The sequence below is a fragment of the Panicum hallii genome, chromosome 2, assembly GCF_002211085.1.
Source record: "Panicum hallii strain FIL2 chromosome 2, PHallii_v3.1, whole genome shotgun sequence".
NCBI classification, from domain to species: Eukaryota; Viridiplantae; Streptophyta; class Magnoliopsida; order Poales; family Poaceae; genus Panicum; species Panicum hallii.
In genome coordinates, this window is record NC_038043.1 from 56,630,593 (window position 1) to 56,649,716 (window position 19,124).

The 19,124-nt window shown below is 49.7% G+C and overlaps 2 protein-coding genes across 4 annotated transcripts; both read right to left on the reverse strand.

The window, feature by feature from the left end:
• Positions 1–4,434: 4,434 nt before the first annotated feature.
• LOC112879855 (stress-related protein-like) lies at positions 4,435–6,270 on the reverse strand. The gene is made up of 3 exons (XM_025944272.1): positions 6,114–6,270; positions 5,758–6,012; positions 4,435–5,172 (listed from the first exon to the last, which is right to left on the reverse strand). Exons 1-3 carry the CDS (start codon positions 6,144–6,146, stop codon positions 4,684–4,686), a joined length of 777 nt encoding a protein of 258 aa, XP_025800057.1. The 5' UTR covers positions 6,147–6,270; the 3' UTR covers positions 4,435–4,683.
• A 430-nt stretch (positions 6,271–6,700) lies between these two features.
• On the reverse strand, positions 6,701–18,796 carry LOC112879854 (probable histone-arginine methyltransferase CARM1). 3 transcript variants are annotated; one of them, XM_025944270.1, is made up of 15 exons: positions 18,442–18,796; positions 18,211–18,282; positions 17,465–17,573; positions 16,733–16,876; positions 16,528–16,631; positions 16,340–16,438; positions 16,190–16,259; positions 15,331–15,427; positions 10,318–10,372; positions 9,442–9,525; positions 9,085–9,162; positions 8,878–8,981; positions 8,592–8,764; positions 8,317–8,474; positions 6,701–7,098 (listed from the first exon to the last, which is right to left on the reverse strand). In XM_025944270.1, the coding sequence occupies exons 1-15, from the start codon at positions 18,628–18,630 to the stop codon at positions 7,093–7,095; spliced, it is 1,542 nt and encodes a 513-aa protein (XP_025800055.1). In that variant the 5' UTR covers positions 18,631–18,796; the 3' UTR covers positions 6,701–7,092. The 3 variants fall into 3 exon arrangements, with proteins under 3 accessions (XP_025800055.1, XP_025800054.1, XP_025800053.1); XM_025944269.1 differs by lacking the exon at positions 6,701–7,098 and adding an exon at positions 7,305–7,760 and having other exon boundaries at positions 17,465–17,570; positions 18,442–18,795; XM_025944268.1 differs by lacking the exon at positions 6,701–7,098 and adding an exon at positions 7,305–7,760 and having other exon boundaries at positions 18,442–18,794.
• Positions 18,797–19,124: the final 328 nt, after the last annotated feature.

Consider the following 19,124-nt stretch of genomic DNA (forward strand, 5'->3'; position numbering starts at 1 on the left):
CGGAAGTATAGGTAAGTCTTGTTTCCGTGTATATAAGTAAATGCTTTTTACCACAATTGTTGAAAATAGACACCTTGGTGTCGTCTCGAATTCCACTTTCGTTTCATAGTTTTGCTTCACGATAAGCCTACAAGTTCCAAGGGTGATATTAAGGTAAGGCACTTATTTGGTGGGAACGTGATGTTATGCATATGGACATTTATCCAAAGACAGACATGCTCGGTTGCATATTTCCGTGCTGCTTTTGTGACTGCGGGCCTATATCGCAAGAAAGTAGCTAGGTCTACATAGTGCCTTTGTTTTTCGTTCACTTTGGCTTGCATTTTGAGCTTATATTTGTTAATATCTAGCAATGAACTTCATTTTGTTACCAGGAGGAAGTGCTAAATCCTTTTTTACGAAAAGATAAAGCGCGCATTGAACGAGCTAAAACATCAGGAATACGCGAGGATGGAGAGAGAGAGAGAGAGAGAGAGGCTTCTTTTTCTATCTTACGATGAAAATTATGCACGTTGTGTCATCCTGAAGTCAGGTAAGAGGGTGAAGATATAACTTCTTGATCTTATGAAAATATATGTTATACGTGCGCATCTAAGTGCGCTTTGTTTGCAGACAAGTACATGCCTCATCATGGACATCAGGAATACAAGGGAGGGGATTTCTGTCTTTACCTTGTGAAAATCGTGGCCATGAGCGTCATGGCACGAGGTCTGGTGTTTGCTTCTGGCGACCGAGTCGCTGGCAGAGTAAGTGGCCGACTCATCAGGGTAATAAGCCAGCGTTAAAGCAGCACGTGTTTGGCGTGCCCGTGGGACCTCTACGCCCGGTAGCCCGTTGACGCAGGCAGGGGCCGATCTCATCTCACCTCAGTCCTCAGCTGGGCACACTCACTGACCAAAAAGTTGAGAATGCGACGTTGCCGCCAGAGGAGCCCCACACCGCGCGCATCAATCAATCAAATGAAAAGCCTCCGCTTGCTTTCTATTCTATTCTATCCCGTTGCTGATGGCGAGTAGGGCTCGGATCTTGGGTCAGGTTGAGGATAACTCTTGTTCTCGTGGAGCACGATACACCTATCCGGCTTCAAATCAGCGGACTCGAACCGTATAATCTTAGCATTACGACTCCTCTGGTTATCAACCGTGTCACAATCTGGTTGACCTCATCGAGAAGACTAATCTCTACCTGCGAAACGAAGAACACAAGCAAGAACTCGAAAGAACATAGCTCTCAATTGAAAGTGACAACTGCAGATGAATAATTAAGCATACGAAGTTGGGGTTTCACAAACCGATGAACGGCGACTGTTCGAAGACAGATTAATCTAAAGCAAAATTCAAAATCTAATCTTGGGCAGCGGCTACTGATTTATGGAGTCTAGGGTCGTGCAAAACCTCCTGGACGCAACCCTAATGGGTTCCAACACGGTACATGTCGGTACATACGGACAGGGGTACCTCCTGCTAGGGTGTCCAGCTCTGGCGTGTGTGCCAAGCGCATCGTGGTGAACGCGTATCACCACATGCTCGGCCGACTTTCCTTGATCATCGCCAAGGAGCTGCTCAACGACCAGAAAGGTCGTGGTAGTCCGCTGCGAGGAGATCTACATGTCCGGCGGTCTCGTCCGCTAGGGAATCATCCGCCAGAGTGCCCAACCTGATGGACATAAGGTTATCCGTGACCTCACCCTTGCCCTTTGGGTGACGAGGCGTACGGTCCGGGCCTGACAGCTGCGATCATGGTCCCCGGACCTCCCTCCCCTCCTCCGGTGCTCTTATAGGTCCAGCGCCTACACGTATTCACAAAGGCAGGGTGCTCGGGAATGGCTTCCACAGGTCCGGACCCCCCGGGGGGGTCCGGCGCCGCCACGTGTGGGAACTAGACCCCTATGGGCCTGTCCACCTGGACTGGCCTCGGGGGCCCGGACCTCCCTTCCCCCGGGAAGGGGTCCGGAGCCGCCACGCGCCGCCTAGGTGGCGACAGCTGGGCCAACCCTGCCACGTGCCCGTAGCAGAAGGCCTTCCGTGGGACGCCAGCCCAACTACCGCATTAAATGCGGGTAGGTGGGCCGCGCGTGCCCAAGACAAGGCATGGTTTGCCCACTGACACACTGGGCAGGTATACTGACACCACGGTAAGCCCGCCTGTTTCCAAGGCGGCGCGTCACATCACTGTTCTCTGCGCGCGGCGTGTAGTCATATCACAACGCAGCGCGCGTGAGCAAAGGGAAATGATGGCCTGCTGCAGGAGCGCTGAGGCGTGCGCTGCCACAGTGTGTACGGAGGCAGCGGCGCAGCAAGTCAGCGCATCCCCTTCGCCTGTCAGAGGGTACTAACCCAACAGTGACAACACGTCTTCCACTGTGCGTAACACTGACAGCAGGCACTGTGCCGGAAAGGCGGCACATGACCATATCCTGGCTGTAGATACGCACATCAACTTCTCGATCGAGAGGGCTACAGGAAGGAGCTGGAGAGGAAGATCTCTGGATCTCTCACATTACAGGCTCCAGTCGGTGCATTGTTTAATGTATAGTCGGGCCCACCTGTCGGGGCCCCGCTTAGTGCATGCACTCCCCTTAGCCTACAAAATGGAGAGTGCGCCCGTTAGAATATGAGCTTTTTCAAGCCCAACAACACACAAGACTCACTGGCTCACAGGCAATATAACACACAATGGACGTAGGGTTTTACGCTCCGGCGGCCCGGACCACTCTAAATTCCCGTGTCTTTTCCGTGTTCATCCATCCTTTGATCAAGCGTCTCTAGATTTCCCCCAAACTCATTCTAGACTAGGATTAGGCGGGTGCATTTCGGCACCCGGCTGGAGATTTCCTCTGACAGTACAAGGCCCAAAGGCCAAAATACAGCATCGCAACACTGAATCACATTCTGGACGTTAACTTTGTTTGACGATTCCCAACGACTTCGGACAAATTCGAGCCTGAGACTAGAGCCATTGGAACTGTCGTCTTCTTAAGTTTCCATACATATAAAGAATGTCCAAATCCGAACCTGTATGCAATCGAGATACCAGTTTTAGCACAGACTGCTCCTCAACCGAAACGGTCCCGAAGTCGACTCAGTTTGGCCTCCACCTCGGCTTGGGCTCCCTTGCTGGTCCATCACACCTCCAAGCCCTTCCTTTTCCTTGAGTATTTTTTTATCCTTACCTTAGTTCATAATCATAACATAATTATAAGGTAGCAATCTATTTTTAAAATTAAATAAAGAAGTGTTTAGAATCGAGCTCATCTGTAAATTCAATTATCGCGTGGGAGCTGATCTTAAATGCTTATTGGAGTATTGTTACGTACATGTGAAGGAGGGATGAGTTGCCGTCGGGGAGGGAGGGAATCGCCGTTCACATTTTCGGCTAGCTCTAGTCTTCTGCCTCGCCGCAGTTGTCCGCGTGAAGCAACGTCCGTCCAAGCGGAGGACCGAGGAGGATTCAGAGCTACCGGAGCGCCGCCCGCAATAGGGCAGGCAGCAGGATTGCCATCGCCGTCGAGCAGAGGAGAGCTTCTGAGAAACAAGAGCGCAGGCAGGGCAGGGCAGTGTTTGGGCCTTCGTGGCAGCCGACCATCCGAGCCAGATAGGCCGCGGGCAGCGGTGGGCAGTGGCGCATGCGCCCACCAGCACGGGCTGGGGCCATGGTAGAACCTGGGCCCAGGTAGGCCGCGGGCAGCGGTGCGCGCTCCTCCTCCTCCTCTTCGCACACGGGCCATGTACGAACGGGCCGAGGCCCGTAGATGCCTTCAGAAACGGATTATACCCAACCCCAGAGAAGAAGATATACCGTGGACCGCGGCGACACTCCACCACCAAAAGAAATGAAAATAAAATCTTTCCATCGCCTCGTCCTTATCATAGCTATCATCATAGACGAAGCGCACTGGGAGAGTGGGATCGGTCCTGCTGGCCACACGGCGCCGAGAGCGAAAACATTCGGGGAAGGCGGCCTGAATTCCTTGGCGATCGCAACCAACGAGAACGCATATCAATGCAAAAAAAACAAACGAGAACGCATACGCACAAAAAAGAACAACTGATTGGGCGTCGTCACAGACACCGCGCGTGGTGTCGTTCCGGCTTTCACATCGCCAACGGCCAACGCCAAACAGAATGAGATAAAGCAGAGCGCAGTGTATCCAAGATAACATTTCTGGAGTAGCACCAGCCGACTTTTTCGGCCCTACCGATGACGATGAGCCGCGCAAAACGCCGCCATGGCAGCATGGCACCTAGAGCTCTCTACACGCAACCAGATGGGCAAATACAACAGGCCGAGCCAACAGATCCCCCACCAAAACGAAACCTACCTATCAACAATCTACACACAGGATTCCGGAGCCACCCAATGGCACAGCTTACCGGCTTCGCCCGTAACCGGGCCACAAGAACAAACGCAACAAAGCAACCTAATCGCATCGAGTTAGCGAGAGATTGCGACATCGAACGAGCTTTTATACAAAAAGCAAGAAGCAGAGCACCACACAGAGCAGAGCTAGTGGACTACTGGAGTACAGCATCATCATCACCACCACCATATCTAGTACAACATTACCACCATCTCTAGGACCCCGGATTCCCACTCTTATTCAGTTCAGTTGGAGGGGAATCCAGAGTTTACCCATGACCTGGGTAACGCTATAATGCGCTGACGGAATCAACACACAGTACACTACTTGGTCTCGGCCAAAGGCTCGGACTCCGGCGTCGACGAAGAGAACACCTTGGCGATGCGCTCGGTGGGGATGGCCGGGAGGTACTTGGCTCCGGTGTAGCCCTGGTTGGCCGCCGCGGCGATCACCTTGTTGTACTTCTCGGCCCAGTACGCGGCGGTGGGCACGACGATCTGCGCGACCTGGGGGAACACCGGCAGGCCGTTGAGCGAGCGCCAGGTGGAGACGGCGAGGTGCTCCGCCGCGGGCTCGTAGCGCACGTACAGGTCCCTGGCCACCGGCTCCACGCGCCCGTACACGTCCTTGGCCACGGGCTCCACCTTGGCCAGCGCCGCGCGGGCCGCGCCCTTCACGCCGGACTGCTGCGCCTCGGCGGTCAGCTCGCGCGCCACCTCCGGGATGCCGCGGGCCACCGAGTAGGCCTGCGCCGACGCGGCCTTCAACGCGCCAGGGAGGTGCTTGTCCAGCTCGTGCACCGTGTCGTCCACCTGCCATTGTTCGTACACACGCAAACTCTTTTGTTACCATATATGCTCGAAATCTACTAATAATTACTCCCAAAAGACGATTATCATAACTGAATGTGTAACAAAGCAAGCTTAAGATTCAAATTTAACCCTTGCTAATTTCGTTGGCGACACCAGCATCGTAGTCTCCGCCCGGTGCCACTAACATGCGCCGGAATCAAGGGGATCTGGCGCGATGGCACTCGAGACATGGGCGGATTCCCCGCAAACACAAGGACAAAGTCACCACCGCACACCCACCCCGAGTAGGCCCCGAGTGCTTGGGGCCGCAGCTCAGTGAGCCGCACACCGCTCGCGTGGGGCCGCACAGCAATCATGCACCGCACAAGGAAAGGAAAAATATCTAGACGGCGGCACAGAACCATCCAAACTACCATGCATGACACGGCCGGCCGCAGGCGTCTCGGCCTGGCCGCCGGTGTGAAACCGCGCCAGAGATGGACCGTGCTTCCCCGCGACCGCGAAGGAACGGCGAGACCAGCGGCCGGACGACCAACCGCGGGAGTAGGAGAAGCAGGGGGTTTTGTGACCGGGCGGGATGATTACCTTGCGGTCGACGAAGGCGAGGACGTCGAGGGGCACGCCGTGGAAGCGGTCGTAGACGGGGCCGACGACGCCCTTCACCGCGGACTCGACGGCGTCGACGCCCGGGCGGAGCGGGCCGGCGTGGCCCTTGGCGAGGCCGTAGAGCCCCGCGAGGCACACCGCGGCCTGCGCCGCCGCCACATGGACGAAATCCAGGTACCTCAGCTTGGGGCCCCTCTTCGCCTCCTGCTGGTGCTCCACCACCACCTCCTTCTCCTGCGGAAGGACAGATCGCATCAAATCAAAACCCCCAAAATCCCAAACCAAATCAGCACCAATCGGTCCGATTCGAAACCGAAAATTGAGACCACGCTTACCACTTGCGGCTGGGGGTTGGGCTGCTCCGCCATCTCGCGAATCGGACGGGGTTTCTCTGGAACCTTGGTCGGGAATCCGGACTGCGGGGAAGAAGAGACGATTCTTTTCTCCTGCTGCGCTGGGAACAGGGAAACGGAAGGCCCGGGAGAGGCGGCTATATAGGAGGCGAGCGGCGCCCTCCGGCCGTCCGATGCGGGGGGCGCTCGATCGGGGCCGTCGGGACGGCGCGAGAACACTCTGGAGCGGGGCCGCCACGTCGCCACCAGCGTAACCGGCCTGTATCTTTTACTCGTGGTGGATCGATCTGTGTGCGCGCAGACTAGTGGTTGTGGTTGAAGGGCTTGGCCCGTGGGGCTGGGACGACGGCAACGGTGGGGCAGGGCAGTGTGGGCTGCTGGGGTGATGTGAGCAGATGATGTCGACACCAAATTCTAGAAGTCTCGGTTGGGAATGCATAATTTGACGGAGATAATACGAGACGCTGCCTTTTGAGAACCTTTTCTTTTGGCGACGTTGGCTTTCCGTTTGCTCAGTTTTGTTTTCGGCCTGTAAAATCTCCCTCCAAGTCGTAGCTGATCGACAGCATGTTACCGGATGATAGATACATTGCAAATTTCAGGAGTCACAGCTAGTACGAAAATTCAGTTTTGTTTATTTTATTGCAGTTTGATGAATAGCAGGTGGCTACGACGACATGCTCATGCTGTGCCAGAATGAAGACGACAGACTCGCGCGCCACGGACGAATGGCACACCGGGGAATCACCCCAAGTCATAGGGATACTCCTCTGCCGGCGGCGTTGCTGATGGCTTGATGGCTGATGCACTCTGCGATCGATCAAACCAACCTGCACGGACTCACGTGTGTCGGATTCCAGCCGCCTTTCAACTTTGCCATAGGCCTTCTTTATGCAGCTCGGCGGATTCAGATCGGATCCAGCCTTCAGCATCTCTCCCACACCGCGGCCGATCCAGAGCTTCAACTCTAACAGTAGGAACAGATCCACCATCAGAAATATCATCAAAACCACCACTCCATCTCGATTGATGGCCGCAGACTACGGACCCGGCGGCCATGATGATTTCACATGCCGGGCATTCCAACGGAAGTTGACACAGGAGGGGCCAAAACAAACTCCTGCCTGCCGCAAGGCTATGCCGGGCAGATTCGTGCGTCAAGACACTCCACGATAAAAACAAACGCAGTATCCAGCCAACTGAATCAAGAATACGTATTCAAGACCAAATAAGTTAATTTCTAGTAACAAGAATATAGGAAACAACATACAACTGTCCCAGTTAGTAGATGCCTCCGCTGTTTAGCTTCGCCTGAAACGAGATACACTTTATAATTGCTGTTTTCTTTACTCCCTTGCAAGTAACGGAGCAGACACGAGCACAATTAGCTGCAGCTGCACAACTCAAGAATGATCTTACACCTCGAACGTGGTGTTGGCCTTTGGCAGCTAACGCCTAACGACAAAGGCTAAGGGGCACACTGAAACTGGTGTACAGACCTGAGCTCGTTGCGGGAAGCAAAGCATGCAACTCAGGTTTCCACGCTATCTAGTGAAGGCCACACTCCTGGTCTACTTGATCTATAGTGATGCCTGGGCTAAGCCCTTCCTGCATCTGCTGCTCAGATCCCTGTTCGAGGTACAAATGTTACAATAGCACATATGACGAATGCAGCAAAAATTGCAAACAAAATGCTGAATGAAAACTGAAATAGCAATTAGAAAACCAAACGGGACCTGAGGTGATTCTCAGGCAAAATATAAATATCCATCTAACAACATACAACCCATATGTTGGATATGAGCCCTACCTAATCATGATCTCATGGCAATGGCTAATGGCCAGACAACTATTTTTGTCCACTATGATGGCCCTGGAGTGGACAGGAGCCATGCTGCATTGCTTCAGTGCTGCAACATGTCAACCATGGTACAAATATCACAGTACCCACCATGTCTATCCCTAGAATTTTTGTAAGAATTTTCCTCAAGTGACTTGTAGTAATAAGAATACCACTACTATTAGCAAACCTTGCTAGAGCAGTACGAGTTTAAGACCATGCATGCGCATTGGATAGAGCGCAGCAGGTCAACAGACACATCGACCACCATGCTTTAGAGTTATGAGTACAGGATGATGAACCATGATCTGGACGGTTGGAAGGGCAGAATTAAGAAATAGTTACCTGCGGCTGCAAAGATGGTAATTGCTGCTGCTGCTGATCCTGTTGCAACATGTAGGATTGTGGCTGAGACAACCTGTAGTATGGCTCCTTGAGTTCAAGCTTTCCTGTGGATGTCTGTAGGATACCGCCTTGCTCCGCACCCACTCCCCACATTTTAGCTTCAAGAAACGAATCGAAAGAGCATAAGAACAAACTATTAAAAAAACAGGGATAAGAACTGTAGTTTCAAATATAGAAAACTGAAGAGAGATGAAAAAAATGGGAGAGGTCCTAACCTGACATAGTCAAGTAAATTGTGTAGCTTTGAGCACTGTGGGCTACCAGATGAAGACGACCAGTTATTTCTTGGCCAGCCATGACATACAATGGCTGTGAAAGCACACATCGCAGCTGGTACCAATGAGTGGTAGGGGAACCTGGAGCAGTGGTAAGCCACCTTTGCACAGTGCTGCAGTATAGGTAGCATGTTTGAAAAATGGAAGACAAATCTAAAAGGATAGCTGCAACTCAAGTACTACTACAGTCTATACAGAATTCCAATAAAATTTGGGATAAACTGACCTCCCGTTGAACAATACATCAAACCAACAAGCTAACCCATGTACTCTAGTGCCAACAGAGGCTACAAAACTCAGAGGAATATCAATCTCATAAAGCTCCTCTTCCTGGAAAAGAAAGATAAGCATGTCATATTTTGCAAGTAACGCAATAAAACTTTCAGGAATTCACATGTAAATTTGACCTCGTCCCCAAGAGCACTTTTTTTACCTTCATGCTAGTAAAATCAAGTGTATGATATGTTGGTGGAGAAATCAATAATCTTGGGTCAAATGCATCAACAACAGGCTGCATGATGAGAATAAAATACGCATTTAGATTCTTAATAGAAGAACAACCACTCAGACTAACTAGACCATCTCTAGCAACGGACCAGGCAAGAGTAATAGAAGAAAACTCAGGAGAACTATTCACTACACAAGTGATTCGGTAGTCATATCTACCCCAACCTATGCCCGTTGTTCCAATTTACAAGCACACATAACGGCAGTAGAGATTAGTACAAAAGCCAAATAGGGTGTAAATATATCTCTTAGCAAAATATAGAGTGGTGCTGTGAGATGTAACCTGTGAAAAATATCCCTGGAACGCTGAACCATGTAATGGTGTAAGATCAACACCAAAAAAGTTGTGCTGCTGCCAAAAGAGAGCCTGCAAGCACATACATACACAACCTATTATACAACATTGCCTGAGAAAGATCTGAGATTAAAAATAAAGACACACAGAGAAAATAATTACTAAGAGTGTTTAATCAATAAGATTCATCTTTTCCGGCAAATAGAACAACATTCTAGGAAAGCAAACAAGATGGCAACATACATAAGAAAATCAATGATTGATAAGCAAAATTGCTGCCGAAGTGAAGTCATCACTTTAATCTAGCAAACGTAGCAGATGATATCTTCCTATCCTACTTTAATACCTAGGCAGTTTTTTTAAAGCATGCTCTAATATTAGATAGATGGCTAATAGGAAGCATCAATAAAGACTTGGTTTCAACATTTAATTATCAAAATAAAAGATGAACAAAAATATCATGGTAGTTCGATAGGCTCAGAATCCCTATGGTTATCTAGTTAGCCTACTACTGGCCCACAGATCCACCTTAATATTTGCTTTGGATATGTAAAAATGCCCAGTGATGCAGCACTGGATTTCAAGCCTCAGTCAAGGCAATACTGCTACTTTAATAGCACGGTAGCCATTAAGTTGAGCCTTCAGCCCTTCAGTCTCGTGGATAAGAAAGATTGAGCATGCAATATCAAGAATGGGTGTTATTTCCTCTTACATATAGTCTCAACAAAAGTCGACAAGTACTCAAGACAGCAAAAACAAACTCTTTGATTGCATTTGCAATTTTGCAAATGAATGTTTATGATAAAACATTAAAAAGGCATTAGACAACAAGAATGTAATAAAAAACCCACGGTGATTTAGTACCTTGTTTGCCATTTCAACATAAAGGTATTCATCAGAAAAGGGAGCCATGTGAATCCTAGAAATATTCAAGACATGAAATAGCAATGAGTAATTTTGAGATAGCAAAGGCTGAAACAAAAAACCGACGAAGTATGCATGACTATGAGCCCATTATTTCAAATGTTACTGGACTGATTATAAGATCATTAAACACCTATGTTGAAAAGGGAAAGCACTTCAACCTTCTAAATAGCCCTACATGATGTCCTAATTATATTCCAATCCCACCCAAATTTCAAATGGCATCCTTACGGTGTGCCATTCTATTGGCAATTTGGCATATGATGATTTCAAGTCAACTCCACAAGTGCATGCTAACAAACAGAATGACTATACTTGTGACTCTAAGTAAACTCGGCCTGCGAGGGGCTAGCCACCCCTGAGCGTCAGTGAAAGAAGGTTTCTCACACAGGCTGAGAAAATCCCCGAACCCTTGCCCCACCCTTACACAGGGAACCGTAACCTGTGTGAATCAGACCGGCTCTTGACCATGTGCTTGGGCACGGGACACACGAGGGGATTTTTTAACCCCAGCCTGAAATTCGCTCCCACGGGGAGTCGAACCCAGGACCTAAGGAGGTGCTACTAGAGCCCTCTAACCAACTCAACTAGAGGCCTGTAACATCCCGTGATTTTTACGAAATGTTATAAGTCAAAAAGTGCAGTTTTCAAAAACTTTTTGTGTGCAAGTGATAATAGAGTAGGGTGATCAAAGGTTGACCTCTAATCTCCCTCAAGAATTCCTAGCAATGTAAAGAACCTAATTGAAATAAGGAGAATAATTGTTAGTGTGGACATTCGGTTCTTATTGAAATTGGCTTTATTCGGATTTTATTTGATTGTGGAATTTGTGTGGAGTTTAAATTCAAATGGGCTATTTGAATTTAAACTCAAAACCTAACCCCCTTTAACAAAGCCTACAAAGCCTGGCCAAGGAACCTAACCTAGCCTTGGGCTAAGCCAGCTGGCCGTTACAGCCTGCAACCCGCGAGCGGCCCAGCACGGCCCAACCCAGCCTGGTCTGCACAGCCCAGCACCGCTCCCCTATCCCTGCCTTCCACCGAGCCACTGACATGCGGGCCCCGCATGTTAGCTTCACCCCCTTCCTCCCACCGCGCCTCACCTGCTCTCTTCCGCGACGCCGCCACACCCGCTCCGCGACAAAGTCACCCTGCGACCAGCCACGCCGCGCCCCGCCCCCACACCGTGGGCGTTAGCAGCCAAAAAAGCATAACCGCCCGCGCCAGAAACCCTAGCGCCACATCCCGCGATGCCGCCACACGTCTCGACCCGGACGCCGAAATCCGCCGGCCGCAGCCACGCCCCCAAACCCTAGCAACGCCCCTATAAAGCCTGCTCGGCCGCTGCTCAAAACCCTAGCTCCCTTGGGGTTTTCCCCTTTCGCCGTCGCCACACCGAGAGGAGGAGGAGCCACCGCCGGAGCTTCACCAGGCTTGCGCCCGATCGACTCCATGACGAAGCCGTGCATCCTGCACGGCCACGACCAGCCTGCCTCGCCTCTCCGCTGCACCAAGCCCGTCATCACTCGAGCCGCCGGTAGGTCGCCGCCCTTTTCCCATCAACCTAGTGCTGCCGGCGCTGCCGATGAGCCCTCTGTAGAAGAACCGTAGGACCCTACACTCCTTGGTTGCCTCGCCTGCAGGAGCCCGTCGCGCCGCCTCTGCACCCCGCAACCCGCCGTCGCCTCACCTCGCTGCCATGTCGTGCCGTGGGCCCGGAGCGCCCCGCCCGCATGGCAAGGCTACATTGCGGCGCGCGTGAGCGCGCACCCGAACCTAGCCGACCAAAGGGTCAAGCTTTGGCCATGAACCCGCCGGAGCACCACCTTTCCACCTTGCTGGCGTTGTGCCGCGGCCCTGGGAAGCCAGGATGCCGCTGACGCACGCGCGCGCACCCGCAAGACCAAAGGCCGAGCCTTTGTACCATTGCGCCATGGCCATGCCGCGGCCACGGTGACCACGCACGCCCCCGCGACGTTGCGGCCTGGCGCCTGCAGATCCCACTACGGCATTTCGCCGAGCACCCTGCGGCGGCCATCTTTGACACACCGCTGCACACACACGCACGCACGCACGCACACGTAGTTCCCACACCGGATCTGGGCGCAGCCACACCGGATCCAGCGGACAGGCTGACATGCGAGCCCCACTCGTCAGCATGCGAGTGAGAGCCGCTCACCCGTGGGTCCGCCCTACAAGAGAGAAAAGGGGGGGGGGGAAGAAACGGACTAGTTCGACCAAAACCAGCCCATCTAGTCAGGCCGGCCTGTCTGGCCGAGCGAGACCCAAGCCGGTCCTCGGAGCCACAGGCCGAGTCGGCCCGTTTAACCAGCCAAGCTGCCGAGCCGGCCGGAAGCCTGGAGCCGAGCCAGCCCGTTGTGCTGAGCCAAGTCGTTGGGCCGGATCGAGCTGGCCCAACGCTTTCAACCCAAAACCCAAGCTGTGTTCCTTTTTCCTTTTTTCTTTTAACCCAACCTGACCCAGGGGCCCCATGTGTCAGCCTCAGGGTGAGGCTGACCAGAGGGTCCCACTGACCGTTGACCAGTCAACGCTGACGTCAGCAGGGCCCATTGCTGACGTCAGCAAATCTGAGCCCCCCAGCGATGCCATGCTGACGTCAGCATGCCACGTGGCACGCTCTGGTGCTGCCACGAGTCACTGCTGAGTTTTTTCTTTTTCGATAATCATTTATTAATTTCAGAAATAGGTTTTTCCTTAGAATATTCATAATAAATCAACCGGACCTTCGAAAATATGAAACCAATTTCATAATTTTTCTAAAATCATGATCTACCTGTAGAAGGTTTTGTTGTGTTTTGGACCTTATTTGAATGCCTTTTGTGCACTTTTGCGCTTTGGTCCTTGCCCTTATACGTATTCACGAATAGGACCCGGCTACAAGGAGCTGACCGACGACCAGGACTACCCGGAGGCCCAGGAGGACTACGAAGAGCCGCCAGGTTCACGCCCGTCTTCGACTTGAATCCCTATTAGGCATTGCTTGCTAGATATGCTATTGCTCCTAGATATGTTATGATGAGATGAGCCTGCATAGCCTATTTTATTTACCTGAATTCCTTGCTATCCTATACACTTGTCAAATATGAAATACCTTGCTATGCTTTGCATGTGTATGTGTGAGAAGGGATGGATAGTCTTGGCGTGAGTGGAGTTACACTTCTGAGGAGTTGGTGCATAGGGCTTTTTAGCGGGAGCGAGCGAACTTAACTCGATCTTGGATCGAGGGCTTGGGGTGTGTATCTTGGCACACCATACGGAGTACTTGTGGCGGGTAAAATTTTGTGGTTACTTGGTTGAGGATTTGGTGGCACCCGTAATGAGTGCAGTTGCGGACCATTGCGGTGGATACACGTGACGAAGATGCTCGCTTCGGCGAGTAAGGACCGAGTTAGTGGACCTGGTGGTGGAACTATGTTAAGCGTGCACACTACTTACCCATTATGCGGGTGGGTCCAGTCCGGGACTAGCACGTGCGATACCAAGCCGATAGGAGGACCGAGTATTGGTGCAGGGGGAGGAGGTGCTGACCTCACGTTTCCCGAGACGCAAGGGCGGCTTCACAGTCCCGGGGCCACCTCTTGCAGGAGGATACGCCCAAGAGCCGAGAAAGCTAGATGGTGCCGTGGCTCCTAGTCCTGTTTCAGTAGACCAGTGTCCCGTCGTCCAGTTGCCTGATCCCCGGCTGGCTTCGATTCGAGTGGGTCCAAGTGTACAACCCCTGCAGGGTGAAAACTATACGTATAGCCGCATCCTCGGTCATGAACATCTCTTGATCCGGCTTCGCTTTCATAGAGTAGTGTTACTCTTGTTTTCTACCTCCCACTAGTGGATACTTCCTGCCCGGGGGCAACTGAGGTGCGAGGAGTGGGAGTCCTTGCACCGACTTGGTGGTTTTGGAAGGTGTGTGTTGAGCCGGGAGTCCGGGATGCCTGAATGGCCCGAGTTCGGAGTTTGGAAGATATACTTGATGATGCGCATGCATAGGAAACCCCCAGCTTATCTCCTTGAACTTTTGTTATACCATTAGTATAGACCACTTTAAAGCGTGCATACGGATGGTGATGTGGACTTATCCCATTCCTTGGGGATAGCCTGGTGCGATGCAAGATCCGACCCGGAGTTCAACCCCAACGATGATGACTGGTTTGACTGAAGCCCGTGCTACGCTCAAGTTTGTCTATGGTGGAGATTCCAGAAGATGAAGAGATTCCAGAAGATGAAGGATAAGCTAGAAGCCTAGTTACCGCTTTCTGCTTGCTCAATTTAGCCCAAGAGGCTTGTAATGGGATCGTACTACATTCCTGTTGGAATATGTAATAATTAAACCCATATTTGACCCTATGCGAAGTATGACTATAATAGTATGCCTGAAATGAGTTGTGTATGTGATAACGCTTGATCCAAGGACTATCATGACGATACAGGGAGTCGGATTCTCAATTTGGGAATCCGGTTCGTTTCAAGGCCCGTTCGCGTGACTCTCTAAGTAGCAGTAGGCAAAAACAACATGGCCAAAGGCCAAAACATGGGTGCCTGACTACAAGGTTCAAACAATACCTCAAACCTTAGGAAGCAGCAGATCAGTAAGTTTGCTACAATAAATACATGTAACTGAACCAAACAAATGCAGAGGTTGGTCCAAGTCTAAGATCATACTAACATGTAAATTGGTGACTTGGAAACATTTATTGCTGTATGACACACATAATGTATTGATAGTTTTTACATGTTTTAAAATTCGCAATCCATTATTAAGAGAGCCACCAAAGTGACATGTTCTCAAATTGCACAAGATAGAAAAAAAATGAACCCCGCGTAACACAAGCATGATGCCAACTGAATGCGAACAGACAAAGGAATCAAGAATAACTTAAGACCATGCTGGTTCCAAAGCAATTTAAACTTTTTATGTAACTCTTATGGCAAAACATACCTTCCTGTCGTTGGAAACATTTTACCATCTGGAGCAAGGAATCTATCCCTAGCTATAACATAGGACTCCAGCATCCTCTCGTTAACCAAAAGGGTTCCTAAAAGCAAGGAATGCAAATCAATCTGTGTGTGTGTGTGGGGGGGGGGGGGGGGGGGAGGGGGGACGAATTGATATATCATTACTCCTCAAAAAAGTTTTGGTGTATGGGCAATAGTGTAAATTTGACATAAACTAAACTTGTTTGAAAAGTGATATATGATACCTTCTAGGTGTTTGGTGTATGGACAATGCCAGTTGCCACAACATCCAGATAACAATAATTCGCTACTAATTAACCAAAGTAAAGTGAATTTGATCAATATATTTTTAGATGAGCATGTACGAGTTATACTAAAATTGTTTAAAAATGTATATTTGATATAAGAAAGTAAATTCTAAACCATATTTTCAAAATAAAACGACAAGAGTGAAACATTACAAATATTAGTTCCTGTGTAGCTCAGGCAGCAACTCTCCATAAGACTCAATGAATGGTTTAAGCAAGTGATGTCATTGTCACCTATCGTATAAGGTTACCAACTGGCCCCAGCTAATACAATGGGCTCATAAAATGAATGACACTTCTTACAAAAAAAAGTTTTGCGTATTGATACACTTGTCATTAATAACAGGTTAAACGCATCATTGCAACATAACATTAAATTTTCTTTACCCAGCGGCAAAGACTATGAATACCATAATATACAAGTAATCAATGTACAGCATACTGAAGAAAATAGGATTTTAGGATCTGGACAGAGACAAAGAAAAAAGACCAGGACAAGGCAGAAAATAAAGCGAGTGTTTGAAGCCACCATACCCATAGGCTCAGAAATCAGTATGTCAGCCTTCTCTGGAAGTTCTACTTCCTCAACCTTGCCTTTGATGACCTATTTATGAGGGGGTAAAGTATCAGTTGAGGGCCAAAGGCAACCAAAAAGGGTACAGATCCAAGGGATACAAAACAAACCGTGATCCGTTGACCAAGAGATGGGTTCCCACAGATTAGCCGTTGAGCATGTTCAGCCATTTCAGATGCCTCAACTGCGTAAACATGTCTGGCACCAGCCTAACATTAACATACCAAACACAATCTGTCATATCATATTACTATATCACGCACAGATGTAGGAGAGGAAATGGAGGTTTAAAGCTCACCTGGGCAGCAAATAACGAAAGAATACCACTACCAGCTCCAACATCAACCACAACTCGGCCCTCAAAGTCAGACCGGTTTTCCATTACAGCAGCATAATATGTTCCTGAAAGGAAAGAACTTATTGATATTTATTCAGAAAGTTGACTATCATGACATTCTGTGGATTGAGGAATAGAATGAACTGAGTCTCAGTGAAAAGGTTACCTGTTCTCACAAAATCTTGTAGCATATTTTGCTGATGTAAGAGCTGACCATAGTAATGGAAATACATCTTTGCTGATGATGCCTCAATTTTTGTATCAAATTTGCTTTTCGAAGCAATTATTGATCCATTCTCCAATGGCTCGCCTGTCATATAAGCACCGATAAACATTTTTCCCCATAAAAAAGAAAACAAGATTTGTTAATTTTGTTGCATTCATGTCGGCATAAGTTATGCCATCGACATATCTGTTCTATGTTTATCTTTGTTTTGATGCTCTGAGGGTGCCCAAGTGTTTGTGCAACTTTGCCAAACAATTTTTAAAATCATGCGCAGGTTACTCTAATATTCTGATTGATAGAATGACAGTTAGACTCTGGAAGATCTGGCTGTGCAGATACAAAGCAAAAATATGCATGTTCTGGAAATGACGAAGAACATAACTTCTCGTCATGAAGGTAAATAAATTTAAGTGCATATGGAAATAAAATTCTTCGGATGTTTCATCACATTGTAGGGTTAGATGAGCATGAGAAACCACAGTGCAAGTCAGTATGCCAGCATGTACTCTGAAATTTACTAAAGCACTGGGCGATTGTTTCACACTGTGACTATGGGGAGATACATTCAGTGCTATGTATGTGGGTATTACAACCAACATTAAGGAAATGACTCAAACAATGCAACAAAACGTACTGCTGAAATTATCTGAAACAAGTCATGAAAGGACAAACCAGCTTTTCCACTAATAACTTGGTGTTTCCATCGTTGAAAAGCTAAAGAGAAGGCTTTGCTCTCAGCTTCTGTCCTAAGAACAACCTTAATTGCTCTTGAAAATGACTTCTGCCTCAAAGAATTGAGAGTTAACATGAAGCCATTTAATATGTACTACAAGAAAGTTTTAACGTACAAGGACAGAGAATGATCTTCGAATTCACATATTAACTTTATTACACATCTAGTCCACAGTAAGGAATTTATGCACAAAGTCGTTAGTATGTCAGCAATTATGGCAACAGAATGTTAAATACATGCACCTTTTTTATGTCATGCCAACATATAGTAACCACTTATCAGAGTGCTATTTATGCTCTAATTCAGCGAAGATAGTGTATAATTAACTAGTACTTGACAGCTTGATGCTTCATTTGTCAAAACTCAAAAGCATAGGGTCAAAGCCAGTGAAGGTGGACAAAAACAGTGCTACTGCATGTTTGCCATCCAAATCTGAAGCTACATTCAACTACATCAAGAAACATCATCATTTCACATAAACATCGCAAGGTTTGCTGACTTGTATACTCTTGACTAAGTCGTGATTAGAAGAAAATATGCCGAAAAAACATCTGTGCTCCAGAAACAGAATGCAATGCAACCTGCCACGCTACACAGCGGGTTATTCCACAAAGTCAGCACAGGCAATTCGACAAAACAAAAGCACGAAACTAACGAGCAAATCGCCGAATAAACAGAATATTACCTCCTCGACGCCAGCCTTAGCCTCCGACTCGCCGCACAAGCACAGCCACTCACTCGGCCCCAGCTTAAATATCTGCAAAATCCAACGGTGTTACGCCCCCAAACGTGCGGAAGCAGCGCGCACCTCCCCAAAACCACGCCCAGTCCAGCCAAATCACTCCCAGAGGCAGCACACAGCGCCACTACCCTCCCGCTACCCCCAAATCACATTCACTGAGGTCAGGGTGGCTACCTGCGCGTCGGAGAGGTCGATCTCGATCGTGGGCTCCACCTCGGGCTTCCCAGCCTTCACGAGGCTGAGGCGCGGGCCTCCGGTGGCCGCGGCGACGCCGAACGCGGCCGTGGCCCCCTCGGCCGCCGGCGCGGCGGCGGCGGAGAAGTCGGAGAAGGCGACGTTCTGGAACAAGTCCGGCGACGCCATTGGGCCCGGGACCCCGGGATCGCAGAGGCCGCCTAGGGTTTGGGGCGGGGGAGTGGAGCGGGGGGCTAGGGTTTTGGGCGTGGGGGCGGAGGCGGGAGGGGCGCTTGGCTCGCGTGGAGGGCGAGCTGCTGTTTGTACGCGTGGGTGGACTGGCCTGCACACAGTGGCGAGGCCCGTACAGGCATAGCTTTTTTATTGGAGGAGGAGGAGACGACGACGCGGACCCCGCCGCCAGCGTCAGAGTTTGCGGGCGAGTGGGCCCACGAGTCAGTAGCAGGTTTCTCGTGCGAGCTCGCCGCTTTCGCAACCGTGTGCAAGTGCCAAGTGGTTTGCTGTTAATGCCCCCGTCTAAATCGGGTAAATTGTGAATTGGGCTCTCAGGACATTCTGGGAGTAATTGGGTTTGTTTGAATGAAAGCCCAATCCACTTGTGGGCCAATGTCCGCTTGTGGGGTCCGTAGTTGTTTGGGCGATTTCGCATTTTGGATTGGGCC